Below are 27,968 nucleotides of genomic sequence, written 5' to 3'. Positions count from 1 at the left end.
CAGTGCTGTACATGCGTATCTGTTTCACACGGCAGGCTGATGCATTTGAAATTCCATAATTAATAATGGTTTGAACTCCCGCAATAGACTGGACATGGATGTGTAGAAGCTCTTTACGGCTGTAATGTATGGCGTTTGAGTCTCCTAGTCCAGTTTTGTGCAATGCAAGCCTTCATTAATGAGCAGCAACAGTCCTTTCCAGCTAAACCCAACGCAGCAATGCCTTGCCTTGAGGTCAAACCCGTCCACCTTTGTGTACAGGAGTCTCTGCCAGGAACTTTTCGAATTGGAGTTATTTTAAAACGAAGGTCTTTGACACTGTTTGGGACATCACTCCTGTGTGGTCTAGCCACCCTCCAGTCTGATCAGCTCTTTATCTGCAGGTATGGGGATGCTTTATTCACTTATTTTCTTTTGCAGGAGGGTTCTACTAGAAAGATAACTCATGGCTTTGGACGCGCTGACCTCCAGAGTTGTCCCTCTCTACGATGCTTTCATCAAGCAGGCTGGTAAGTCTAGCAATATTGCTTTATAGCCTAATCCAGATTGTAATATTGTGAATATCTATACATTTGTGATTAAGATATTATCTAATCTCTACCTCTGCTTGTAATGTCCTATCCCCATTCCCTTCCAACAGTTCTTGTGTGTAACACTGTATCTTCCCCTCCAGACAACAGAGGAGAGGACTGGTTCCTCATGTCATCTCCGCTCCTTCAGACCTTCATCATTGCTGCCTACATCTACTTTGTCAAAGTGCTCGGCCCTCGCCTGATGGAGGACCGCAAACCCTTCGACCTGAAGAACCTCATGATCGTCTACAATTTCAGCATCGTGGCCTTCTCCCTGTACATGATCTACGAGGTGGGTGCCATGAGGAAGTCTTGCTTACAGATGTGTGATCAGTTCTGTGTGCCAGTTGTCTACCCTTTTCACTGAAGTGTGAGATTTGAACTCATCCCACACATGGGACTGGTTAAGGTGTGGTGGAAATGCTTTCACTCCCATTTACACCAATCCGATGTGTTCGATCCTTGTGGGAAAGTACAAATCTATTCTATCAGGGAATAGGGTAGAGTATTGGGATGCAGCTCAACTTCACACCAGTCTATTCCCATGGTGCTAGAAGGTGCATTCATTTCCACTACTAGACTGCCATCTGCTGGTTATTCGCAGTATTACGACCTTGACTGCTCTTTCATCTGAATGCTTTTTATATGAAGGCTACTCAGTTGTGACTAATTTGACTACATTTGTGTCTAGTTTATGATGGCTGGCTGGGCCACTGGCTACTCTTTCCGCTGTGAACTTGTCGACTACTCTGACTCGCCACAGGGTGTTCGGGTAAGCAGCATACACGCAACCCAATTGAAGTCTGAATTTAATCCCTGTCTTTGAATTTCACAATGAAAGGCTAATTTATTGTTTGTTCCCTTTTCAGATGCTGTGGACCTGCTGGCTGTACTACATCTCAAAGTTCATTGAAATGTCGGACACTGTAAGTATTCTACTCAAGTGACACAATCAAGAACTTTTCTACTGAGAATTTCAGATGTTGTACATGGGGTCGATGAGACTGATCAGAAACACACAAGACATTGACCTAACCCCCTCCCCCCTTCCTTCCCCTCTCTCAGATCTTCTTTGTCCTGCGTAAGAAGAACAGCCAGGTGACCTTCCTCCACGTCTACCACCACTCCATCATGCCCTTCACCTGGTGGTTTGGGGTCAAGTTCTCCGGTGGTGGTATGGGGACGTTCCACGCCATGCTCAATTGCTGCGTCCACGTCATCATGTACTCGTATTACGCCCTGGCGGCCATGGGCCCCGTCTACCAGAAGTACCTGTGGTGGAAGAAACACATGACCACCGTCCAGCTGGTAGGTGGAACACCTGTAGTGTCTTAGACAGACGTGCTATGCATGAACATATCTGCATGTGTTAAGGCTGTTATTATGGTGCATGACATGTACCATGTTGGATGGGAAGCTCTAGTGTAGGGATGGCCATTTCTCTGGGAGCCATGTTGTGGCCAGTGTCTCAGTTTCCCCTCTCTCTCCAGGTCCAGTTTGTGATGGTGACTGTCCACATCAGCCAGTACTTCCTGATTAAGGACTGCCACTACCGCTTCCCTGTGTTCATCTACATCATTAGTCTCTATGGACTGGTCTTCTTGATTCTGTTCCTCAACTTCTGGTACCATGCCTACACCAAGGGCAAGAGGCTGCCCCCCAAGGTCACTCACAACACCAATGGCCATCACCATGCCAACGGGCTTCACTATGCCAATGGTGTGCAGGCTAAAGGTCTTTGCTCAAACGGAGATTGCAATGGCAACAGGCTTCACCATGCCGACAGTGTTCACGCCAACGGTTCTCACGCAGGCAACGGGGTTCGTCACAGCAACGGGGCTTACCGCGCCAAAGGATTCTTTAATGGGAAAACCAACTGGGTCGCCAACGGCATTCCCCTTGGTAACGGGGCACACCGTGGCAACGGCATTTACAAGAACGAAGAGTAAAGGAGGCCTGCTTCTGCCCATCAGGTTTCGGTTTATATAATTCCACTACTACTACAAGTTACAGTGTTGTATTCTCTTTGTCGATGGATGTTTTACACCTCAACCATTTCAGTCATCCTCACTTTGTTTTGATCTTCTAATCACGTTTTTTTAATAGGCTAGATTCTCAACATGTTGGATGTATCCAGTTTCACTAGGTGGTTATGTTATTGTTCACGGTAGTTTTGATATTGTGTTTGTGTATATATCACTGTGGTTCAGAAATTAAGTTCAAGGGAATAGTTGACTGTACAAACAAAAAAGAGAATTCTCTGGTTTATCCATATGTTAATAGTTGTGATATGGCTTGTCTGAGAACAGGCTGCAGGATATTGTTTTAGAAGAAGCGATGACACTTGAAGTGTCTTGCTGCGTGTTTGGGAGAACAAGGTTGATGAGCGGCTGAGCCAGGAAGCCTTGGGACTTATCCAAGACTTATTGTTGTCTGACATTTCACAGATTTTTAGCTTTAATCCTGTTTCAGAAGGCCATTGCTATCAGATTTTGCCATCAAGGTGAACCACTTCCTGAAATGCTTTTATGGTTTGTGCTTAGGATCTTGTTTGATATCATATTTTCTCCATATTTATTGAATGTCTTAATTTGTCATTTTTAATGTTTCTGTATCGTGGGAGGACTGTACATTAGTGTATGAAGGCTGTCTGAGCTTTTAAATGTTCTTGAAGGAACCTGCCATGAATTGGAATTTAATTTGTTCATGCGCCTATGGTGAATGAGAACAAATTCTCAGTGAATTTTACTTTTGCAGTCAATAACGAATACTGTGTATTTCAAAGTAGACTACTACCACAACACATTGTAAAACAAATTGAATGTGTGCTTTTATATGCTAATATTGAAATAAATTATTGATGTAATTTCTTGTGATACTGTTTTTATTTTGGGGGTTTCACCCTCCCGGGCCCAGTTGTTCAAAACTTTTAATCAGGATCACAATGATCCTGATTCTTTTTTGTTATCCAAGATCAGATTTGATTTGAGTCGTATGAGGGAAATCACCCGTAACTAGTAGTTTCACATAATTATTCGTGTTGCTAACCTCACCCACCGGAAGTTCTCAGTCACGTTTTCCCGTCCAGTCCCATATTTGGATGACGAGCCATGTGACCGCCTCTTCTCCAATCACAGCGCCATGCTGTAACGCTCGAGATTCAAAGTTTGTTGTGAGCCAGGCGTGTAGCTAGCGGCTAGCCCGTCGGTTCAATGGCGTGCACTCTTCTGTACAGTTTCCAATAACGTTTGTAAACGTTTGACTTGCGTTACCGTTAAACAATATTCATAGCTGAAAGAATACGAGGATGGACGGGAAAATGATTGGAGCGGGTCCCTACAGAGCGACAAAGCTGGTGAGTGTGCTGGTCGTCGGCCAACGTCACGCGTTCCGTCGCTTGTTATCTTGGACATAGGACATAGGACACAGGACATAGGACAGGTCGACTTCAGTTGGCCGATTTCCAATCAAAAATAAGTTGGTGGTTAGATACCGCAGTGTTGCTGTTTTAATCAGATGAGTTGTAAATAAACAACTGATTGTTTTCATGGCTGTAGTGTGTTTTCATGGCTGTAGTGTGGTCATGTAGTCTGTCTGACACCAGGGATGTTCTGCGCTGTCCAGTGCTGCAGCGCTCTACAGTGAGTAGTTAGTGAACCACAGGACCTGTCCATCTGTCAACTACCTGCAGTGAAATACACTTTATTCACTTAACTGCTTGTAGCATAGGACTGATTTATCTGCTCTGTGTGGGTATATTGTAGAGTAGCTTGCCCTAAGCGGGTATCGAGCTCGTCGTTTCCAAACCGGCCGTGTTGAGTGAGAGAGTTCCTCCTTTGGCGGAGCTGCTAACGGGGGTTATACAGGGTCGTTAACTAAACTATACGTATGACTTGTATCCTGCGCACTTCTGTTCTGTGCAACTGCTGTTATGGTGACTACACTACACTTTAACTTAAACCCTGTAAATATCTATCAACCATGCAGCGTTTTTAGCGTATAACACTGTAATATGTAGATCACTTAAGCCTATTCCTCCACTACACAATCTTTTATACTTTCAGTGTTCTTGTACTTTGTGTTGGGATTGTCACTGGTTGTCACTGATTGTCACGAGGATCAATAAAGTACCCATCTAGCCAAACCCGTCTAGCGGTAATGCTTGCAAAAATAGATTGACTAGGAATGAATAAACGAGGGATCTAGGCTCCAGTTGTCGACCAGCATACATCAGTGCACTGATCTTGTAGACTCAGAGGATGTGTTTAGGAGAGACCAGCCCTCTGGGCCGTTTGGTTGGAGAGCTGCAGTATTTAATTGCCTGCTATAATTACTTCTATCCGGACAACTCCTGTGTATTTCCCAGACCATAGGAAATGAGATAAGAATTACAGACATGGGGCCACTCCAGACCTTATTTACTAGAGACCCTGAGAGACAAATAATAGTCTAACGAACTAGACCTCGCTATGGCCTCGGTGGGACCAAAACAGCTAAATTCAGATTTCATGTCAGTCAAAATCTTAATCCATGTTCACAACACACTGAACACAGCCGTTCCTACTTGCACGGGTTGGCTCATCTAGCCGATATAACCTGTCGTTTGTATCCACAACATAGCCTATTGTTTTGGCAACGTGCAAAATAAACATACTACAGGCTGCATACTACTGAACCGCACTGTGCTTGTCAGGGTAGCCTCTTCTCACATGACCCTTTCCTACGTAACCAGGCCAGCACCACTCAGCGCAGTACACTTGTTTGATAATAATAATAACTTTTATTTGTATAGCACTTTTCCTGCAAACGTTGCAGCTCAATGCAGTTGATACCATTCCTTATTCGATTCCATGCATTACAATGAGCCCATCCTCCAATTTCTACCTCCACCAGCCTCCCCTGGCCTCAATCCATCTTCAGAGTGTAAATTGTTTAATTTCTTGAAACAATCAGGGGAGGCTAGTTGAGGTAGAAATTGGAGGAAGGGCTCATGGTCTAATGCATGGAATGGTATCAAACACGTATTACAATGAGCCGTTCCTCGATTTCTACCTCCACCAGCCTCCCCAGTACCTAGTTCATCCTTATTCCATCTCTCTCTGTCCCACAGTGGAATGAAACCATCAAGCTTTTCCGCGGAGGCATGCCACTGAGAAGACACTGGGCGCACTTCCGTAGCTATGACAACAGCTTTGCCGGTTCCGAGGCTATTGATTGGCTGCACGAGCTGTTGAGGCGGAACCGTAACTTTGGCCCGGAGGTGACGCGGTACCAGACCTTGCAGCTGCTCCGTAAGTTCCTGAAGAACCATGTCATTGAAGACATCAAGGGACGCTACGGGAAGGAGGACTTTGAGGACAACGGACAGCTGTACAGGTGAGGATCATTGGGGTGGTGTCTGGTGTGTGTGTGTGTGTGTGTGTGTGTGTGTGTGTGTGTCGTATGCTGTGACAGGCCCAGCCGAACTCAGAACCAGGCCAACGCACAAACACCACATGCGGAGACCCAATGGTCTGTGTGCACTAGTCTTGCGTAGGCATACATCCAAATCACGTTGTTCCCACACCGCCTTTGGAGGTGTGAGAATTTGAGAACTGGACGGAGCGATGGAAGAATGTGTTCGCAATTATATAGAATATAAAATTCCAAGAACCCTCCCCCACATGCCCGTAGAATGATTGTTTGTTCTTATGTGCGTGATCTTTTCCAACTGGGTAGGACAGTTTTGCAGAGAGTTGTTGCCTATGCTAGCTTGCAACATTGAAGAAAACCGAATTTAGTTTTTTGGAGCTCTGCCCAAGCAATGTGTCTGACTGGTTTCACATGTTGCCAGGTGTCATTCATTTCAAACTGGGTTTTTCCATCTCTTTGTAGCTACTTTCTGCAAATGATTTCTCCAGGTTGGGATCCTCTGTCAGTGTGGGGTAGTGGACAAGTACACACTTCAAGGACACAGTGGTAGATTATTGTCTCCCCGTGGTTCATGTCTTCAAAAACGGTGCAACCAAGAGGCGGCACTGTTAGCACTTTGGGTTAATGGCTAATATGGGAAGTGCATTGTGGTATAGGAGACTAGGTTCTCAAATGGCCAATGCATGTGATTGAGAAAAGATTCATACTCGAGTACTCTCCACCTATCTCCTCTTTCCTGCCAGGTTCCCTCCCACATCCCCCCTGAAGCCCCTGCCACAGCGCCCCCCGATGGTGATAGACAGCAGTGACCTGCCCCGCCTCATCCGCTGGGACGACTATGAGGAGCTGCCACAGAAGGACAACCTTCCTATGAAACCCCTGGTCCTGGTGAGAGAGAGGGCTGGTGTGTGGGTGTGTATGAGTGTGAGGCTGTGTGAACACCACATTTCAATGTGCACAATAATTCCTCTCACGCGTCCCATAAGTGTGGTGGACATAGACCACTACCGGTAATAGGGCTGCACGATTAATCGATTTTAAATCGAAATCGCGATTTGAAATGATGCGATTAGCTAATCGCAAAGCCTGCGATTTGGGATACGTCATACAGCGCGTCGGATTCAACGTCAATGAACGTCAACGGTCAATGTCAATGAACGCACACGCACAACAACAACATCGCGCGTGAAACGCCCACGTTTCGGTAGCTAGCAACATTCATGGTGGATAAATGGCTTCAGCAGAACCAGAAGCAACGTTGGACGATTTAGTCCCGAAGAAAAGCAGCACTTCTGTTGTAAGTATTTCGGGTTTAGGACGACTGATGTGCAACAAAAACAGGTGTTGTGCACGACCTGTCGTGGAACAGTCGCTACATCCAGAGGCAACACCACAAACCTGTATCAGCACTTGAAAAAGTACCACAGGCAGCTCTATGACGAGTGTACGGTCAGAAAAGGAGAGTTGAGTGAAAGTCCCGTAGCCCGGTCTAACGTTAAGCAAACTAGTGTTTCAGAGTCGTTTGCGGCTTTTACACCGTATGAAAAGGGCTCACGAAGGCACCGTGAAATAACCAATTCCATCAAGCATTACCTCGCTAAAGACATGGTGTTTATTAACACTGTGAGCAACGAAGGGTTTAAAAAACTAATCCAAACGCTGGATAAAAGTACTAACAACCGATCTGCGGTCGAGCCGTGCACTTCATACATTACGACGAGTTGAAGAGTTGCCAGCAAACGGTATACTTTTCCTGCTTTATCTATTTATCTATCTATCTATACAGAAAGGACCTATTATTTTTTACTGGACATTTTTATTATCACTTTATTTAACTTGATTGCAGTATGTGCAATATTTAGATGCTGCTCCTGAGCCATAATTGAATAACCTTGTTTGTAGAAAGGTCCTATTTTATTTTGATATTGGAATTGTTAAAAAAAAATACACTTGTTGAGAGAAACAAAATGGTGTTGCTGTTTAAAAAACCCATAAATAAATATGTTGTCCCAATTAATATCTTTTAAGTTCTCATCCTTGCATTAGAATTAGAGCAGTTAATAGTTTGATGGTATCATGTGGTAATGCTCTCTGAAAATAGGTGATAGACAGATTCATCCAATCACCTGCCAAGTATTTTTTGAAAGTACCTGCCCTTTTCCAAACAGCTTCCAATGAAGCTTTCCTAGATGGTTGTGTGAAACAAACCACCTGAGTCAGGTTAGTAATGCTCCATCACATGTTTTAATCTGAAGCTTGATTTTAAAGCAACCCAACTTTAAAGCAACCCAATGTAAGTTTAGTTCTTTCACTCGTAGCTCGGGCTGTGGGGGTGCTAGAGGAGGGAGCCTCTAAGTCCCCTGAAGACGTACAAACAAACTGCACGTTGATACGACCTTCCTAGCCGGAGATATGGCCACACTTTACAAAAACTTCATTTTTTTTTTTTTTGGGCTATTTTTAAAAAACATAATCGCAAATTAAATCGCAATCGCAATATCTGTCCAAATAATCGCAATTCGATTTCCCCCCCAAATCGTGCAGCCCTAACCACTAATCATGTATCTGTACGTCATTTATGTAATGTATTTCTATGTCATTTATGTCATGTATCTGTATGTCATAATAATTGTTTTATTGCCATGCAATCGACTTGTCAATTGTTGGATATTGTTGATATTTCATGCTCTAGGCAAGGGTTCAGCCATAGATGGCAACCCTGGAGCAATTAGGGGTTCAGTGCCTTGCTCCGGGGCACTTCGACACATGGCCAGGAGTGATTCGAACTGCTGCGAGCTGCCAACTTTTACGATCATTAGATGCTGGCTCTACCGGCTGAGCTACGTAGCCGCCCCTGTATGTCATGTATCTGTATGTCATGTATGTGGTGTATCTGTATGTCATGTATGTGGTGTATCTGTATGTCATGTATGTGGTGTATCTGTATGTGGTGTATCTGTATGTCATGTATCTGTATGTCATGTGTATGTATGTCATGTATTTGTTCCAGAACTCTGAGACGTGGAACAAGAGACACAGCATCGCCATCGGAGAGGTACATGAGTGTAAGCTCATCCGCAGGAGGGAGATCACTCCCAAGCAGGTGGACCACATCTGGAAGTCCATGACCATCGCCCAGTATGTCCCTCCGCCACCCTTACCCACATGTCATCTCAACAGCACTCTCATGTTAATACTGTAGATAACGTGTTCTTTTTTACAGCTGTTTAATTGTGTTGTGTTGGGCTAGTTTGCAGCGGGTTCTGGGGCTGAAGTCCATGGAGGGGGTGCTGGAGTCCAAACACGTCAACGCCCAGCATATTGTTCACAATGTCTTCAGCGTCAACAAAACGGGGATTGTCATATTGAAGAACAAAGCCGGTACGCCACCACTGTACAGTACAGGGGAGGCTGGCGGAGGTAGATCATTAGAGGACGGGCTCATTGTAACGTATGGAATGGAATGAGGAACGGCATCAGACACTCTTTACTTTCCATGTGATACAATGAGCCCGTCCTCCGATTTCTACCTCTACCACCCTACCCTGACTGATATATCGGTATTCTTACTGTTTATAGCGTAAAACCTGATAATGGAGTAAAATCTGTGAATGATTTTCCCTTCTCTCCTGGTGTTTTGCGTGACTAGAGGACATGCCTTACTGGGTGCTCTCTGCCATGAAGTGCCTGGCTAATTGTGAGTATCACCACTGCTGACAAACAATTTACATTCAAACCTCAAACTTTGGCTTCAAACGTTCAACATCTGCTCTGGGGATTGCCTGCCCCATTAGCGGTGTCGACATTTTGAATCATCCTCGACCCAAAGGATTGTGAGTCCTGGATTATTTGATGGCTCATGAACATCTGTTTGTATGTTTGTTTACCGTTGTGAATTGTGTTATTTATGCACCTCCCCCCCAGGGCCTAACGGTGGTGAGACCAGACAGCCCATGTACGCAGGCTTTGAGAAGGATGTGTTGAAGACTGTAGCAGATTACTTCCAGAGGCTGAAGGAGCCACTGATGACCTTCCAGCTCTATGAAGTCTTCGTCAACATTCTCAGTCAGTAGTTTTTTAATTGACTCATTCCTGCATTCTTCTGGACAGGTGGTGTGTGTCTCTGTCAGTGTGTTAGTGTGAGAGCGGGGTAGTGGTGGTCTAGTGGATAGTGAGTTGGACTGGTGATCGGAAGGTTGTGAGTTCAAATCCTTGTCATCAAAGAAACACCACCACTGTGTCCTTGAGTAAGGCACTTAGCCCTCAGTTACTCCAGGGGGAATGTCCCTGTAATCTGTAATTGTAAATCGTTTTGGATTAAAAGCGTCTGCTAAATGGCAAATTCTCAATTCTAGAGCGGCTGCCACTTCTCTGGTCTCCTCCATTAGCAGTCGGTTTCTGCTTAGATGTGTGTGTCAGTGTGTCTGTGTGTGTGTGTGTGTGTGTGTGTGTGTGTGTGTGTGTGTATGCGTGCATGCGTCCGTAACCCTGTCTCTCCCCCCAGGTCTCCTGCCCCAGCAGCAGGTAGCAGAGGAGGCTCTCCAGGTGTGTTGCCTCCTCCTGCCCCCGGCCAATCGGAGGAGGCTCCAGCTGTTGCTTCGCCTCATGACCAGAGTCTGTCACAACCCCGACCTCCCACCACTCAACAACGCCATAGCAACACGCACCCTGGTATAGACACCTGTCTGTCTGTCTTTCAGTCTGTCTGTCTGTATTTCGTCTGTCTGTTTTTCTATCTGTCTGTTTGTCTGTGTGTGTCTGTTTGTCTGTCTGTTGTATGTAACAAGTCTGGAAAATAAAGTGTATTCTATTCTTGACCTGTTGTATTTTGTGTGTGTTCGTGTGTGCCTGCATGCGTGCGTGTGATCAGATGGTGCAGACGTTCTCCCGCTGCGTCCTTGGCTCGTCTGACGAGGTGGACCTGGACGAGCTTCTGGCCACCAACCTGGTCACCTTCATGATGGATCACCATGACAACGTCCTCAAGGTCCCCTCCAACCTGCACAGACACGTAGAGGACCACCTCTCACACCTCAGGAGGGTACAGGTGTGTGTATGTCTGTGTCTGTGACTGAGAGAAAGAGAACTAATGTGCCTGTTGTGGATATGTGGATATATGTGACGGCGGCTGGTAAAAAGTGCAACCTGGTTGAACCAGTCGTCAACCCTGAAACCTTGTCAATTATCCTAAAAATACAACAAAATGTGATTATTATTTTTTTCGAACGATCGTTTGTTTTCATATATAAAATTGCAGAACGGGCAATTTAATTTTTTTCTGACCAATCAACTACCACGTCTGTTGCTTCGATTGTGTATGTTACTTCGTTTACATAAAGGGCTGTGAGAATGCAAATCAGAGAAATAATTTATGCAACAATGTTGCTATCTCATCCACTTGCTCCGTGTCATGATTCGGATTCTCATGTGAGAACATGACCTAACCCTCTCCCTCCCTCCTCCAGATAAAGTATGTAGGCGCGGATGCGGATGCCTCCCTGGCTTCTCCCTCCTACTGCAGGAAGATCAGCCGTGCTGAGTTTGAGGAGCAGAGGGCCTCAGGGTCCCAGGGCCCCATGCAGGAGCTGCTGGAGGGTCTCATCGTTGACACAGAGCTCTCCAACAAGGACAAGAGGAAGAGGCTCAAACAGGTGAAAAAATACTTTTCGGCAAATCCCCCTTCACAACGGAATCACTGTAGCAAAAGCACATCATAGCAATTTGATAAACAGTAGTCAGAGGTTAACTCTCGCTCCTTACACCGAGAGCGTTCTCAATTTAGTTCCCTCTTATCCTCATCTCCTTCCACTTTGTGTTGATATATATACGCCTTATTCATTCCCTTGGATGCTGGGTTATCAATCTAGTTTCTCTGGGAGACTGAGCAGGTATGCCCAGAGATTGGAGGAGACTCAAACAGGCCAGGGTTCTCCCCAAACAACCATGTGGCCCTGCCACTATATATACATTTCCAGAGGAAATTAAACTGATATTTCAGTCATGATAGAGTAACCATCTTTGATCACTGATGACATCGTTGTGAAAAGCGAAAGTGAAAGCATTATTATGTTCCTCGGTTAATTCATTATCTTTAGTGCCGTTTTGATAATGCAGTCCAGCGCCACCTGCCTGCCTGAGTATTTCAATGTCAGTCAAAGATGATCTGTACTCTGGCTATGTGTGAACTGGACCCGTCCTTCCACCCCACAGTTCCAGAAGTCGTACCCAGAGATCTACCGCCGCCGGTTCCCCACAGCGGAGAGCGAGGCAGCCGTCCTCCCAGAGAAAGTCACGCGGCTCAAACCTCAACTCATGCTGCTGACGCTGAAGAAACCCTTCACCCAGCCCTTCCAGAGGAGCTGGAGCTTCAGGGCCTGACCCCTCACCTCTGACTCCCTCACCTACCACCTCAGACTGGGGCGCCAGCACACAACAAGGAGGATTATGGGAGTTGTAGTGTTCTGAGCTCGTTTTGTGTCACTGAGTTGTGTTCAGTGCAGGTCAAAATAATACTAAGGGTTTTCATTCCAGAATAATACTGTTATGGTGGTTGAGTGAATGATTTTATTAATTTGTATTAACTGCTGGTCAACTAGAAAAAGAGGATGATGTGAAGTCCAAAGGGCAGCTTGCTGTCTTAGCCAACACGAACAATCTATACTAGGAATAACATGAACATGAATTTATCATGTATGTAACATGCATGTAACATAGGTCCTTTGAAACATCCAGCAATGACCTTTACGGGTAGAATCTAATTTGTGTCATGGTTGTTTTCAGCTCAATTCAATGTCCATTGCTCTAAGTGAGTGTTCTAAGAACATTCTCAAATAAATGCAATTCAATTAGCTGATAATTTGGTTAAATAAAATTAGATGTCCCTGTTAAAATGATATGGAGTTCCTCCACACTTATCAAGCTTCTAGAATGCTGGAACAGCCTGTTCTAGGACTATGGAAGGTTCTACAATGGCCTGTTATAGTATTGGTCTATGGAAGGTTCTTGAACACTGTTATAATACTGATCAATGTAAGGTTCAGTCATCTCATATTTCAATTCAAAAAGAGAAGTTTGTGTACATTTCAGTAAGACATTTCATAAGAACTAAATCGTCTTAAATAATCATGGTACTGTATTTCAAAAAATCAAGATATTATTCAAGAGAGAGTATATTTTTTATATGATATCAGTAAATTCTGAACTGAAAGTTGACAAGCATATCTGATCACACTGTAAAACACTTGAAATGGATTCTTGAGCAATAATAATAATAATAATAATAATTCCAACATCTATTTTTACCGTTGATGATATCATTTTTAACCTGTGTATGTCAAACACATTTCTCACACAGTCACATGATGTCTTTTATTGTACCAAGCATTACTGTGTTTTCACTTTTCATGTATGTTTTTTTTCTGTCCTTTCTGTCTGTCTTACCTTATCTGTGTGTCTCATACAGTACATATCTGACGTCTTAACACCTCCTAGTTGAGATGTTTAATCAGGTTTTGTAGTAAATTAAGCACTGGATGATTTTGATACAGATTCTATCACTACATGGATTTTAACTAATGGTAGTGAATGAACAGATGCTGGAGTTGTAAACTGTTACATATTTACTATAGGGTGTCGTTGGCTGTTTGAATCCTTTTGCTGGAATAAAGAAATACAACTAAGAATTACAAGAAATTCACAAATGTTTGTTTTCATCCTAGAAACCGGGTTTTTCTCCATTGTTGAGGCAGTCATGTCGGTGTGCTGACTGTGATGTATCTTTTTCTCCACAAGATGGCAGTGTTGGTGTGGTATGACATAGGGCAGTAAAGTAGAGACTAGGGCTGTGTCCCTATAGTCCTCTATACCTCGCATCCTCTCTTCATTTTCAAACACATTGGAGGATAATATTCAAGGTTCCTCCCCTTTAATATTCATCTATATTTTAAAAAGCAGACAAGTACAGTATTATGCAGGAACACCAGCAAGGCTTCTGTTAAGTCAGTTCTGACTGACTCAGTTGGAGTGGCAGATAATGCACCTGAATCACCAATGAAAGTTCAAGCCGGGTTGGCCTTTCAATTGAAACATTCACACTACGGTCATGATGTTCAGGAACGAAGTTATCTTTGCACCGTTGGAAGAATTCAGAGAGTGTGTTGGGGGAGGGGGGGGCTGAGACAGGGAGGGGGAGAGACAGAGAGGGAAGGAGAGAGTTAGCGAGAGAGGAGGAAGGTAGAAAGAGAGAGAGAGCAGAGGGAGGGAGGTCGAAAAGAGAGTGATAGAGGTGTCCTTTAGATGCTTTCCCATGTATTGTGGATGGATGTTTTCAGACTTGGCTGTCCTAGAACACCATGTGATTGATGTGTTCCATGGCCTGTGGCGATGGCAGATATTCATTATGTCATGTTTATAGGATCTGGCTGACATTCCAAACAAAAACTGCCGCTCTCAGTCCAGCGTCCACCCGTCCGCTTGCCGTGGGTTCTGCTCGCCCTCGAATCAATGACAGCTTACAGAGGCAGAGAGAGGTGGCCTACGATCAATATTTGTCTGTCTGCCTGCTTGCCTCTCTGTCTGTCTGCCTGTCTGCCTGCCTGTCTGTCTGTCTGTCTGTCTGCCTGCCTGCCTGTCTCTCTGTCTGTCTGTCTGTCTCTCTGACTGTCTGTCTGTCTGACTCACCACCCCCACCTCCACTCAATCACACAATAATATCCAACCTTCACAGTTCTGAATATGTTCAGCCGTTTACTAAAGGGTGCACACACACACCACACACACACACACACACACACACACACCACACCACACACACACACACACACACACACACACACACACACACACACACACACACACACACAGAAAAATACACACAGGGTAAGCAATGAAATCCTGGGACACATCAATGAGTGTTTCAATATTACTATTAATTCTATTCTATACTATTACTATTACTCCCCCCCAGATCTCCTACAAACACACAGCACGTCTTTCCCTCTTCATCGCAAGACTTCTACATTGATTGGCGTGGCAGACATTTCCCAGACCCCCTGACAGGCCCCAGGAGGGCTGTTATACACTGAACAAAAATATAAACGCAACACTTACATTTTTGCTCCTATTTTTGAATATAATTTTTGCTCCTATTTTTGAAATCAAATACCTAAGACTTTTTCCATGTACACAAAAAGCCTATTTCTCTCAAATTGTGTTCTCAAATTTGTTTAAATCTGTGTTAGTGAGCACTTCTCCTTTGCCGAGATAATCCATCCACCTGACAGGGGTGGCATATCCAGATGCTGATTAGACAGCATGGTTATTGCACAGATGTGCCTTAGGCTGGTCACAATAAAAGGCCACTCTAAAATGTGCAGTTTTATCACACAGCACAATGTCACAGATGTCGCAAGTTTTGACAGAGTGTGCAATTGCATTGCTGACTCCAGGAATGTCCACCAGAGCTGATGCCCGTGAATTGAATGTTCATTTCTCTACCATAAGCGTTTCCAATTCCAATTCCAATTCTCGGAAACGTCTTTGGAGACGGCTTAGGGTAGAGAAATGAACATTCAATTCACGGGCCACAGCTCTGGGGGACATTGCTGCCAATTGCACGCTCCCTCAAAACTTGCGACATCTGTGGCATTGTGCTGTGTGATAAAACTGCACATTTTAGAGTGGCCTTTTATTGTGACCAGCCTAAGGCACATCTGTGCAATAATCATGCTGGGGTGCACAACAATGGGATGCACAACAATCATCCCGCCCCCATCGCCCCCCCCCACCCCCAGGGTCTTTCCTACAATGACTCTAATCACCTTACTTATTTTGGTACTCCAACAATATCAACATCATCTCATCAAAGGGAAAAAAAAGTACTGTGTTCCCTTTGAATGAATGAATGAATGAATGAATGAATGAATGAATGAATGGTCTTTATTGTCATTGATATAGTACAGGTACCAAACAACGAAATTTGGGAGGGAAGGCTTCCCTGGTGCTAGGAAAAAAAACTAAAAACAAGAAGGGAAAAGAGCTGGTTTACATAAAAAAAAAGGCTATGTACACTATCCACTATACTATACTATACAAATAAAACACTGTGCTGTACTCTATGCTATGCTATACCTATTCTAACATTTCCTATCTCTGAACCTTATGTACCCGAGGGTTGTCATATTGCACATAGTGTTATTGCACATTCATTTAAAGTGTCGCAGTTTGCAGGTTTGAAATGTTCACAGTTGTGTTTCAGTATTGCACTTGATTTCAATCTAGTAGCTGCCATCAAATTGTCTAGATTGTCCAGGGCCTAGAACCTAGGTCTTTGCTGTGTTCAGGGCCTGAATGGCCCTGGGGTAGAAGCTGAGCTTCAGTCTGTTTGTCCTTGCGAACATAGTCCTGAACCGCCTGTCCGAGGGCAGCCGAGCAAAGTGTTCGTTCCCAGGGTGGGATGGGTCTCTGGAGATCTTGGAGGCCTTCCTGAGGCAGCGTGTGTTGTACAGCTCTTCCAGAGAGGGGAGGGGGGCGCCGGTGATCTTCTGGGCCGATCTCACGACTCTCTGTAGCGCATTCCTCTCTGCGGCTGTGCAGCTGGAGAACCACACGCAGATGCAGTAGGTGAGGATGCTCTCCACTGCGCAGCGGTAGAAGGTCACAAGCATGTCCTGTCTGATGTGGTTTTTCCTGAGGACTCTCAGGAAGTAGAGCCGCTGTTGTGCCTTCTTGATGATGGCTGCTGTGTTGGTCTTCCAGGACAGGTCATCCTGTATGTGCACCCCCAGGAATCGGAGGGTTGAGACTCTCTCCACGCTCCCTCCATCGACGAGCAGGGGCTGGACCTCAGATTTTTTCCTCCTGAAGTCCACGATGATTTCCTGGGTCTTTGACTGGTTCAGCAGCAGGTTGTTAACCTTGCACAGCTTGCCCAGCTGCTCCACCTCATCCCTGTACGCCGCCTCGTCCCCCCCCGAGATGCAGCCCACCACGGTGGTGTCGTCTGCAAACTTTACGATGGAGTTGCTGGGGTGGACGGGGGTGAAGTCGTAGGTGTAGAGGTTGTAGAGGATGGGGCTTAGCACGCAGCCCTGGGGGGACCCAGTGCTGAGTCTGAGAGCTGTGGTGTGGGAGCCCACCCGCACCCTCTGGGGGCGGTCAGACAGGAAGTCCTTGATCCATGCACATATAGAGTGTGATAGTCCCAGGTCTAGTAGTTTGGTCACTAGCCTGTCTGGAAGGATGGTGTTGAAGGCAGAGCTGAAGTCCACAAAGAGCAGTCTCGCGTAGCTGTTTCCCCTCTCCAGGTGGGATAGAGTGGAGTGGAGAGTCGTCGCGATGGCGTCCTCTGTGGACCTGTGGGCTCTGTAGGCGAACTGGTATGGATCCAGGTTGGGCGGGAGGCGTGTGACTATGTGGGCCCGGACTAGTTTCTCGAAGCACTTCATGATGATTGGTGTGAGTGCCACCGGGCGGTAGTCGTTTAGGCAGCTCACCGTGCTTTTCTTCGGGACTGGGATGATAGTTGAGGTTTTCAGGCAGGGTGGGATGGTGGCCTGGGACAGGGACTGGTTGAAGATGTTGGTGAAAACCCCGGCCAGCTGGTCGGCGCAGTCCCTCAGCACCCGTCCCAGGACGCCATCCGGCCCTGAGGCTTTCCTGGGGTCCACTGCCTTCAGCACGCGTCTCACTTCATGCTCTGTGAGGGTGAGGCTGCTGAGAGCTGGAGAGAGTGGTGTTTGTGTTGTGGTTACCTCCGTTCGCCCCTCGTCGAACCGGGCGTAGAAGGAGTTCAGCTTTTCCGCCAGCAGGGGGTCGTCCTCCTGTGAGCCTGTTGGCTCTGAAGTTTGTCATGTGCTGAACCCCCTGCCACACCCGCCTGGAGTCGTTGCTCAGGAAGCATTCCTCAATCTTCTCTCTGTGGTCTGCCTTGGCCTCCCGGATGCCACGCTTTAGGTTAGCCCTGGTGGTGCTGTACAGCAGTGTGTCCTTCGCTGAGAAGGTGTTGTCCCTCTCCTTGAGCAGTTTTTGGACCTTCACAGTCATCCATGGCTTCGTGTTGGGGTAGGCCCGGACACGTTTGTCCACGGTGGCTGAGTTGGTGCAGTTCACTATGTGGTTCAGAACCGACGACGTGAACTGTTCCAGGTCCTCATGCTCATATTCCTGCCATGAGGTGTCATTCAGGCAGATCTGCAGTGGAGCGGACCCTGCTGGCCAGGTTCTGACAGTCTTAGTGGTGATGGGAGCACTTTTCCTCATGGGAGTGTAGGCTGGGATCAGGAGGATTGACACGTGGTCAGACATGCCTAGATGAGCTAGCGGTCTAGCCTTGTAAGCAAGCTTGATGTTGGTGTATACCTTATCCAGTGTTTTTTCTCCTCTTGTTGCACAGTACTCCCTTCAGGTCAGCATGATTGAAGTCCCCGGCGATTATATGAACTGCCTGTGGGTCTGCGCTCTGTCCACTACTGATGACGTCATGTAGCCGCGCCAATGCTAAGCTACCATCCGCGCTAGGCGCGATGTAAACAGATGTTATGTACACCGCGTTGAATTCCCTCGGGAGGTATGTGGGTCGGCATTTAACAGTCAAGTATTCCAGGTCTGGGGAGCAGTGGCTACTTACAGTTTTTGTGTTTAAGCACCAGCTGTCCTTCGTAGATATAATGAGGCCGCCTCCGCGCGTCTTCTCGCTAAGCAGCGTCCGGTCCGCTCTGTGTAAAGTACGGCCTTCTAGCCCGACGGCCGAGTCCAAGATGGAGTCGTTGAGCCAGGTCTCTGTGAGAATAATCACACAGCTGTCCCCCACGTTGTTATTGGAAGCAACCTGCAGTCTCAGTTCGTCCATCTTGTTAGCCAGAGACCTGACGTTGGAGAGGAAGATACTCGGCAAAGCAAGCTTATCTGGGCTTCTCCTCAGCCTAGCTAGCAGGCCTCCTCTGCGGCCTCGGCGTTGCTTGCGATCTCGCCGCCGCCGCTTGCGCCTTAGGGTTGGGATCGTATACCATTGTTCACCCGGTGTTCGAGCGATGTCGAGTGGGATGTTCTGCTGTTTCAAGAATTCCGTTGTTACAGTCCTCTCGTTTTGCGCACCAACTTCTAGTAAGTCTAGTCTGCTGTATGTACTATTTACACAACCGTTCCCTATAAGTACTAAAATAAAAATGTACATACAAATGTACTTAAAAACGTTAAGAAGCACCAGCGTCGGAGCCACTCCGAGCCTCGCGTGCATACGCGCCGCCATCTTGGAAGTCTTTATGCTCTGGAAAGAAAGTTGACCTCCCCGATTGTCATTGTATAATTTGCACTCTGGTTCCAACATGCACTCTAGCATGCTGCTTGCAAGGAGGCATGTCTTCATTCAATGTGGATGTATGTATATTGGAACGTGACTCTGGTGGCGTTCACATGACTTGCATTATGGATAAGTGACTTCACACCATTTTCCACAGTTTCCAGTTTTACCCGTTTTTTGCTCAACAGCTTTTTCTCTCCTGGGAAACATATCCCCACTTGGCCATGTCACAGAGGAATGTGGAAACCTTGCTCAGTGCGTGTTTTTCCTCTTTGGCAGAAGTACTCTGGTACGTACATGGGCAGCAGCCAGAATGCCTGTGCGCTTAAAACCTTGCGACCTCTCTGAGCGTTCCGGGTGGGGTGAGGGGGTGGCGGGACGTGTCTTGGCAGGAGTGTCAATGTCACAGAGAGACGCCTGCAGTAGGTTATTATGACCATGTTTGACTGCTGGAGTCTCTCAGAGCCTTGTGAGGGCTGCTCACCACCATGCTCGTCTACAGATCAACACCAGACAGAGGGAGGCTGGTGGTGGAGGTAGAAATCGGACAACGCGCTCATTGTAATGCATGAAATGGAATCAGGAATGGTATCAAACACTTGTTCTTGATACTGTTTCTCCTTTTATTCCAATCATTACAATACGCCTGTCCTCCGGGCCTCCTATGGGAACAGATTGCTGCTTACACAACCTGTTCATAATCTAATGTTTGCTTAGATTTCTGGTTCATGGAATGTTTTGAGATTACCTTCATGTTTTTCAAGTGAAGTCCTTGAGCAAACAGGACTATAATCTCTTCATGGCAATCTCTTTCCAAGGAGGTGTGGAAGTTTAGGATTTGTATTCAAAGCTTTTAAGTGCCCATCAATCAAACATGTGAATGTATGTTTCTCTTTCACACTATCGCCCTCCTCCTATGCCAGCCTTGTGGTTACCAGACTAATGTAACAACCCACAGAACACACATAGAGTCTACACAGGAGTTATGCTGTGTGTGTGTGTGTGTGTGTGTGTGAGTGCATATGTGCAGGATGTCTGTGTGTGTGTGTGTGTGTGTGCGTGTGGGTGCATGTGTATATGCGTGTGCGTGCGTCTGTGTGCATCTGTGTGCATGAGGTGTGTGTGTGTGTGTGTGTGTGTGTGCATGCGTCCGTGCGTGCATGTGTGTGTGTGAGAAGGTGTGTTTCTGAGTTGAGGCTGGTCTGTATGACCCTCTCTCTGTGCCGGTACCAGCTCATGGCATGTATTTGCTTTAGCTGCAGGTCGGTCCTTTGTGCTCCATACTAAGGCTAAGATCAACAGCCTCAGAGGACAGACTGCCTCTATGTTGACTCTAATGGTTCCACGCTCACTGCACAGTCACACAGACATGGCCATGGACATGGCCAGTACAGAGACCACATGGTCCACAGACATGGTCAGTATAATATAACACAATGACCACACGGTCCACACAGACATGGTCAGCCCAGTGACCACCAGCCAGGAAGTTAAAGCTTGGTGGCAAATGGGTCTTCCAAATGGACAATGACTCCAAGTTGTAGCAAAATGGCTTAAGGACAACAAGGCATGGCCGGCCGCTGGCATAAACAGCCTATGCGGTTGTTTAGGGCCAAACCTGCTAGAGGGGCCCACACTTTTGCCGTTGATTTAGCGCAGTGGTTCTCAACCTTTTTTGGGCCAGCGCCCCCCTGTCCATTATCCAGGTCTCTTACCGCCCCCCATAAAAAAGTAGGCTTATTTTCTCCCCTGAATATTAATGTTGACTAATATTCTGTGTAAAAAAGCATGCCATTTAAAAAGCATGTCACTGAATGCCAAATAATAAATTGGATTTAACTGGGCAGTTGGAATATCATTATCATTAGTCATCAGAGAGCAGAAAAGCCATGTGAATGTGAATACAAATTATGTTTATGAGTGTTAAACAAACTCAGACAAGAGAATACAAACAGACGCTACGGAACAGCAGCAATTGCACACGTCTGGTGCAGAACAAACAGTAGGCTACAAAACGGTACATTACAACTAACATTGTTCGTTTTTTAAGTGTGCTGGTGTGACATTTCGCCAAATTGCACAGGGGGGGGGGATTAGTGTGAGCCCTGCGCTTGGTGGTTCTCCGCCAGTTTCTTCACTGCGGGTTGCAGAGAAGTTAGTTTCAGTCGCAGTGCACCTGAGGCCATCAAGTTCAAGCTATTGCGGTACTTGGACTGCATGTGGAGGACCTGGCTGAATCCCTGCTCCACCAGGTATGTGGTTGGGAAAGCCAGAAGAAGCAGCCTCACTTTCTCCCACAGAGCCGGGTAACGCTGAGAGTACTTGATCCACATGTTGCCCCAGCCAGAGGTGCGGAAAATAGCCTGGGCCTCATCGTCACTCTGGATGTCCAGAGTTCGATACTGTGGACCATCCTCTGCTACTTGGATCCTTGTCGAGGGCCGGCATTGGATCCAATGCTATTGGGTGGTTCCAGAGTTATCTATCCCAGAGAACTCAGAAGGTTAAATATGGACATTTCTTGTCGGACCCCGTCTTCATCACAAAAGGTGTTCCCCAAGGCTCTGTCCTGGGACCCTTACTTTTCTTGCTGTATATTAACAACATCTGTGACAACTTCAGCTTCTGCAAATACCATCTATATGCAGATGATACCGTTATCTATTCTTGCGCTGCCTCTGCTGAGGAAGCCCTCTCCAACTTGCAGGCAGACTTCAATGCCCTTCAACATGCTTTGTTTGGACTTAAACTCTACCTCAACTCCTCAAAGACAAAGGCAATGTCTTTCACCTCCGGGAGGAAAAAGGCCAGTGCCTTTTGTTCTCCAGTCACTACACTGGATGGCATCGCTATACAGCCCGTCGACCACTACAAATACTTAGGCATTTGGCTTGACTCTCACCTCAACTTCAAACATCATGTTGATCTTCTCGCCATAAAGCTTAAGCGTACAGTGGGCTTCCTGTATAGATTTAAATCGTGCTTTTCCTTGGCTTCCAGAAAACGTCTTGTCTCCGCCCTTTTCCTTTCACAATTGGATTATGGTGATACAGTATATAGGTTTGCTTCTCTGTCCACTTTATCAAAGCTAGACCCCCTGTATCATTCGGTTCTAAGATACATCACCAATAGTGCCTTCAGGACCCATCACTGTACACTGTATAGTCTGGTTGGATGGCCATCTCTTTCTGTCAGAAGGCTCCAACACTGGTACACTCTTGTGTTTAAAATCATCTCTGGCTTCTTACCGAATTATCTGGGCCTGAAGTTCATCCCTATACCGAGTGGCTCGGGTCTCAGGTCTCGTAGATGGCTACAATACAAGGTGCCACTTATCATGAACAATGTTGGAAGGGCAAGCTTGTCTTATTATGGCCCTTGGTCTTGGAATGACCTACAGACTACTTTTAAATTAGAGGCCCTTATTTCCATAAGTATCTTCAAGCGTAGATTAAAGGATGTGGTCACCGCTCGCTGTACCTGCTTTGGTTAGACTTCTCAATGTTTTAATCACCTTGTAAATACCCCTACCATTGTTTGTCTATTGTATTGTTGCCACTGTCTTATGTCCTGTCTTGTTATCTGAACTGTTTTTTAAGCTACTATTTTGACCCTGTCTTGGCCAGGTCTCTCTTGTAAAAGAGGTTTTAATCTCAATGTGACTTCCTGGTAAAATAAAGGTTTAAAAAAAAAAATGTTGATGAGATGCTCCTGGATTGCTGGCTCGCATTCCGCCACGTCCGCCTGAAAGGGTTGCACCACCCAGATGGGAACATCAAGGTCCAAAAGATCCCTGAAGCGGATCTTCAAGTCAGCATTCACCATCCTCAGGTGGTCTGTGTAAATGAGGAGGCGCTCATCGGTAAGAGCCTCAGACACCTGCAATGAGCATAACCAGGAAATTGTTATCTGTGCAGAATGTTACTATCTGATTTTGAACTGGTTATTTTATTGCTAATTAGTTAACTAATTGATGTTTCTTAAAGTTTATACTCATAATACATAAGAACACAGAACATAAGTTATTTATACTAACCAGGAACACAAATATAGTTTTGCATAGAGTAGCCTACATTTATTACATGTATTATTTATTATTATCATAATTTAGTAGCCTAGGCTAGATTACCTTGGTCAACAGCAGGAAATTAGCAAACTGCCTCCTGCCTATGCTCTGCCTGTATAGATCCAGCCTGGAGGTGAGACTCTGGATGACCGCCTTGCTCTGTGTGACGGTCGGGATTATTACCGCCGCCTTGTAGGGGTTACAAAGTACTTAGTCTGGGGAGGACTGAGTGGGACAGGATCTAGGTCCCCCACACCCAATACCTATGGCCTCAATGTTCAGGTGAGTGAGCAAGTTGTTTCCTGTTTAGTAGGTGGCCGTGAAAAGTGTGTGCAGTGTGTGCGAGGTAAGTGCCGAACTGACCTGACACTACCCCCTACTTTACCTAGGTCTATCTAAACAGGTGAGGCGCCCCTACCCCCAGGTAAGTAAATGAAATGGGAAATTACACAGAGCTTATGGAAACATATTCAAACACAAAACGGTTAACTTTGGGTCAAGAAATTCAATATGGTATGGTTTCATTAATACACTGGTCACTAGCAAGAAATCACATGAAAGGCAAATCAATGCATACAATACATCTGTTCTAATTCACCATCCAACCCTGAATGCTTGAAATGTACACTTAATAAACCATACCCTTTAAATGCAACATCATCAACTTAACTGAATGCAGATAAACTCAAAACAGGCATTTCACTCTTACTTTCACATTGACATGTAACACATCTCAGTCTGAATGAGCAGTCCTTTTCCTCCAGTGTGGGCTTGTGTATGCGTGTGGGTGCGTGTGTGTGTGTGTGTGTGTGCGTGTGTGTGTGTGTGTGTGCGCGTGCGAGCGTTAGTCCGTTCAGTTCAGTTCTGTTCGTCTGCGCACGGTATGCGTGGTTGGCCAGTGCTAATGGCAAGGTGTAGTGCAGAGATTACCCATCCAGCAGAGATCGCACGTCAAGAGTGTCTGATGGCTGGCAGGGTAAACTCCGAGAAACCTTGCTGAACCCACGCCTCACTGGCGCACGCTTCTCCTCTGTCCAGGACAATGAACACCAACCACGTGTAGCTCCTTTTTCTCGCAGTTCACACACGGGGTGGGGGAGGGGTGAGCTGGCGCACGCTTCACCTCTCGATACCGACGACGTTCAGGCCGGCTCCTCCCAAACAAAACACTCGCTGATCAACGTATCCCGTACTTTGTATGACCACTCGTCAATATCTTCTTATCAAAACGATGTACTTGCAAAGAGCCCACACCGCTACCGCTCCGACCACGTTGCTCGTTCCAACTCACTGCTCCTCTCTCAAGCACACCTGCGCGTTCACCCCTGCGCGTTCATGTGAGCTCGTCTTAAAGGCGCAGCATATAATTGTACCCGCTACATTCCCCCCTGCGAAACCCTGCCATGCCATCCAACATCCAAATGACGATGCGACCTCAGTAAAAGAAGAAATAAAAATACAACATGTCACTCCATACGACAGTACCCACAGGTAGGTTCACAACACAGGTAACATTTCAACCAGTACATAAGGATGCCTCAGAAGAGCTGAAAACAATAAAACACGGCATCATAACACTTTTCATTCCTCAATACCTAAAAACATGGACATGCATGAAGGTAAGTATAAAACATTTGCAATCGCACAAATTATTTCAAAACATAATCACTCCTGAATCTACAGGGAATTCTACCCCTGGTCTGTCTTTGAGACCGTCTGGGTTCAGCCACACTCTCACTTTCACTCCCTGCATCTGACCCACCCATAGTTCCCAGCTCCTCAACTACTTCTCTAATACCCAGGCCTGTGTTTGTGTGGGGCATGTGTGTAGTGGCAGGGATGCATATGAAGTCAGGGCAGCCTGTGTCAATGTCAGGGTCGGTGTCCTTACTGGACGGGTGCCTCTCCGTAGGCAAGGCGAGCCCTCTCCGTAGGCGAGGCGAGCCCTCTCCGTAGGCGAGGCGAACCCTCTCCGTAGGCGAGGCGAGCCCTCTCCGTAGGCGAGGCGAGCCCTCTCCGTAGGCGAGGCGAACCCTCTCCGTAGGCGAGGCGAGCCCTCTCCGTAGGCGAGGCGAGCCCTCTCCGTAGACGAGGCGAGCCCTCTCCGTAGGCGAGGCGAGCCCTCTCCGTAGGCGAGGCGAACCCTCTCCGTAGGCGAGGCGAGCCCTCTCCGTAGGCGAGGCGAGCCCTCTCCGTAGGCGAGGCGAACCTTCTCCGTAGGCGAGGCGAGCCCTCTCCGTAGGCGAGGCGAGCCCTCTCCGTAGGCGAGGCGAACCCTCTCCGTAGGCGAGGCGAGCCCTCTCCGTAGACGAGGCGAGCCCTCTCCGTAGACGAGGCGAGCCCTCTCCGTAGGCGAGGCGAACCCTCTCCGTAGGCGAGGCGAGGCGAGCCCTCTCCGTAGGCGAGGCGAGCCCTCTCCGTAGTTGAGGCGAACCCTCTCCGTAGGCGAGGCGAGCCCTCTCCGTAGGCGAGGCGAGCCCTCTCTGTAGTCGAGGCGAACCCTCCAGGATGCGCTCGCTGAGTGGGGGAATGATGACTGTCTCTCTGCCTGCCACTTTAACATATCCTATTCGGTCACTCTGTCCGAGGGACCCTGCCTCTTTTCTGATGTTCGCTATCACCCTGTGGACCTTAGCCTCTGTTTCCCGATACTTATTCATCTTCTTCATGCCGTCCGTGGCAACGAAAAGATCCTTCAGTTCACTTAGAACATTCATTCCCAGGATACCTGGGAGGCCTCTCATCTCTTCCACATCTGGGCTTTCATCTTTAAGGACAAAGACACACTTCCTGCCAACGGTCTTCCCCATGCACTCTACCTCCGCCTCCAGGCATCCAAGGACGGGAATTTCGAGGCCATTGGCAGCGGCGAGCTGGACCAAGTTGGCTGAGGACAACGCCGACTTCCCAAAGTACTCTCTGAAGTAAGATTCCCGGATTGTGGTCACCTCTGAGCCTGTGTCCAACAGGCAGTCAGTCTTCACGCCTGCTATCTTCACTTCAACGACCAAGCAGTTTCCAAAGGCACTTACACTTGAGGCTTGAGAAGTGTTACAGGGCTGCCTTGCCAGGTGACTTCTAATTGCAGGGGTACCTGGACTCTGGCGCATCGCCCCTCCGGGGTCGTTTCCTGCAGGCCCAGATGGCCCATCCCTTCTGAGTGGAGGACGTGCTATGCCCATAGCTCCCCTGTTCAGAGGACAGTGTCTGCTGATATGTCCTGGCTCATTGCACGTGTAGCAGATGAACTGCCCATCTTCGTTTTTCAAAGGGGGGCTTCTTGCCTTCTCGCCTTTCCCTTGTGTCATGCCAGTGCCACTGTGGCCCATCATCTGGAACAGTTCATCTTGACGGATGGCTAACTTTTGTATTGCTTCATACAACATCTCCATTGTCAACTGCGAAGCAGGTTCGTCGGTAGCCCTGGTAGCATTAATGGCACCTTTGGCACGGGAACTGCTTTGCGCACTATCAGACCCCTGAACCTCTTCCTCCTCAGACCATGAGATGGCGTCTTGCATTAGCTCAGCAAAAGTACGACTCTCATTTTCCTTCAGTCTCCTCTTGATCTCTCTTCTTAAGATATCATCTCTAAGCCCAAGAGCAAGCTGTTCTTTCAGCATTCCGTCTGAATCAGGGACACGCTTGGCATCTCTACGACGAATTCGCATTAGCTTTTCTTGAAGGTCATAGGCGTAAGAACGTATGGTCTCTCCTGCCAACTGCTTGCGGTCATAGAATTCTTTGAGCCGGGTGCCTAAAGGGACTTTGTCACCATAAGTCTTACGCAGTGCTTCAAATATGGTCTCTGCATCCTTAGCTTTGTCTGCCATATACTTGACTGTGAGTTTGGCTTCGTTTTGAAGATGCTGCTTGATGAACTCGGCTTGGTCCTCTATAGGGACCTTCATGATTTGAAGGGCAGATTTAATTGATGTGATCCATTCTTCAATATCTACATCACCTTGTTTACCACTGAAATCTGAAATCTTGCGGTCTCTGGGGATATACACAATAGATGCAGGGGGCTTTTCTATCTGCTGATCTATGACTGCTTTAGCTAATGCCAGAGCTTCTCTTTGCTCGCTTCTAGCTTGTATCAGGGCCTCAGCTTGGTCATTGAACCTCTCCGTCATCCTCTCAAATTGCTTCTTAAGTTCCTCTAATTCTGCCATGGCTTCCACTTAAAAATGGTTGCTTATTCTATCCTGTTCGTGACGCCAATTGTGACGGTCGGGATTATTACCGCCGCCTTGTAGGGGTTACAAAGTACTTAGTCTGGGGAGGACTGAGTGGGACAGGATCTAGGTCCCCCACACCCAATACCTATGGCCTCAATGTTCAGGTGAGTGAGCAAGTTGTTTCCTGTTTAGTAGGTGGCCGTGAAAAGTGTGTGCAGTGTGTGCGAGGTAAGTGCCGAACTGACCTGACACTACCCCCTACTTTACCTAGGTCTATCTAAACAGGTGAGGCGCCCCTACCCCCAGGTAAGTAAATGAAATGGGAAATTACACAGAGCTTATGGAAACATATTCAAACACAAAACGGTTAACTTTGGGTCAAGAAATTCAATATGGTATGGTTTCATTAATACACTGGTCACTAGCAAGAAATCACATGA

General features: G+C 46.8%; 2 protein-coding genes across 2 annotated transcripts; both read left to right on the top strand.

Moving 5' to 3' along the window:
- Nucleotides 1–699: 699 nt before the first annotated feature.
- Nucleotides 700–2,521, top strand: LOC308156216 (very long chain fatty acid elongase 7-like; the record flags this gene model as incomplete). Its single annotated transcript, XM_080529569.1, has 5 exons — nt 700–864; nt 1,264–1,344; nt 1,442–1,498; nt 1,638–1,880; nt 2,063–2,521. 5 exons carry the CDS (start codon nt 700–702, stop codon nt 2,519–2,521), a joined length of 1,005 nt encoding a protein of 334 aa, XP_080385695.1.
- A 1,358-nt stretch (nt 2,522–3,879) lies between these two features.
- On the top strand, nt 3,880–12,362 carry LOC308155051 (DEP domain-containing protein 1B-like; the record flags this gene model as incomplete). The annotated part of the gene is made up of 11 exons (XM_080528284.1): nt 3,880–3,927; nt 5,683–5,948; nt 6,728–6,872; nt 8,995–9,122; nt 9,235–9,365; nt 9,634–9,681; nt 9,909–10,049; nt 10,489–10,655; nt 10,855–11,031; nt 11,450–11,635; nt 12,195–12,362. The coding sequence occupies 11 exons, from the start codon at nt 3,880–3,882 to the stop codon at nt 12,360–12,362; spliced, it is 1,605 nt and encodes a 534-aa protein (XP_080384410.1).
- Nucleotides 12,363–27,968: the final 15,606 nt, after the last annotated feature.

This window comes from Nansenia antarctica (assembly GCF_963989245.1).
Source record: "Nansenia antarctica genome assembly, chromosome: 4".
Lineage (NCBI taxonomy): Eukaryota > Metazoa > Chordata > Actinopteri > Argentiniformes > Microstomatidae > Nansenia > Nansenia antarctica.
Note: the sequence above shows the minus strand (reverse complement) of the source record. Positions and strands in the feature narration are given on the sequence as shown.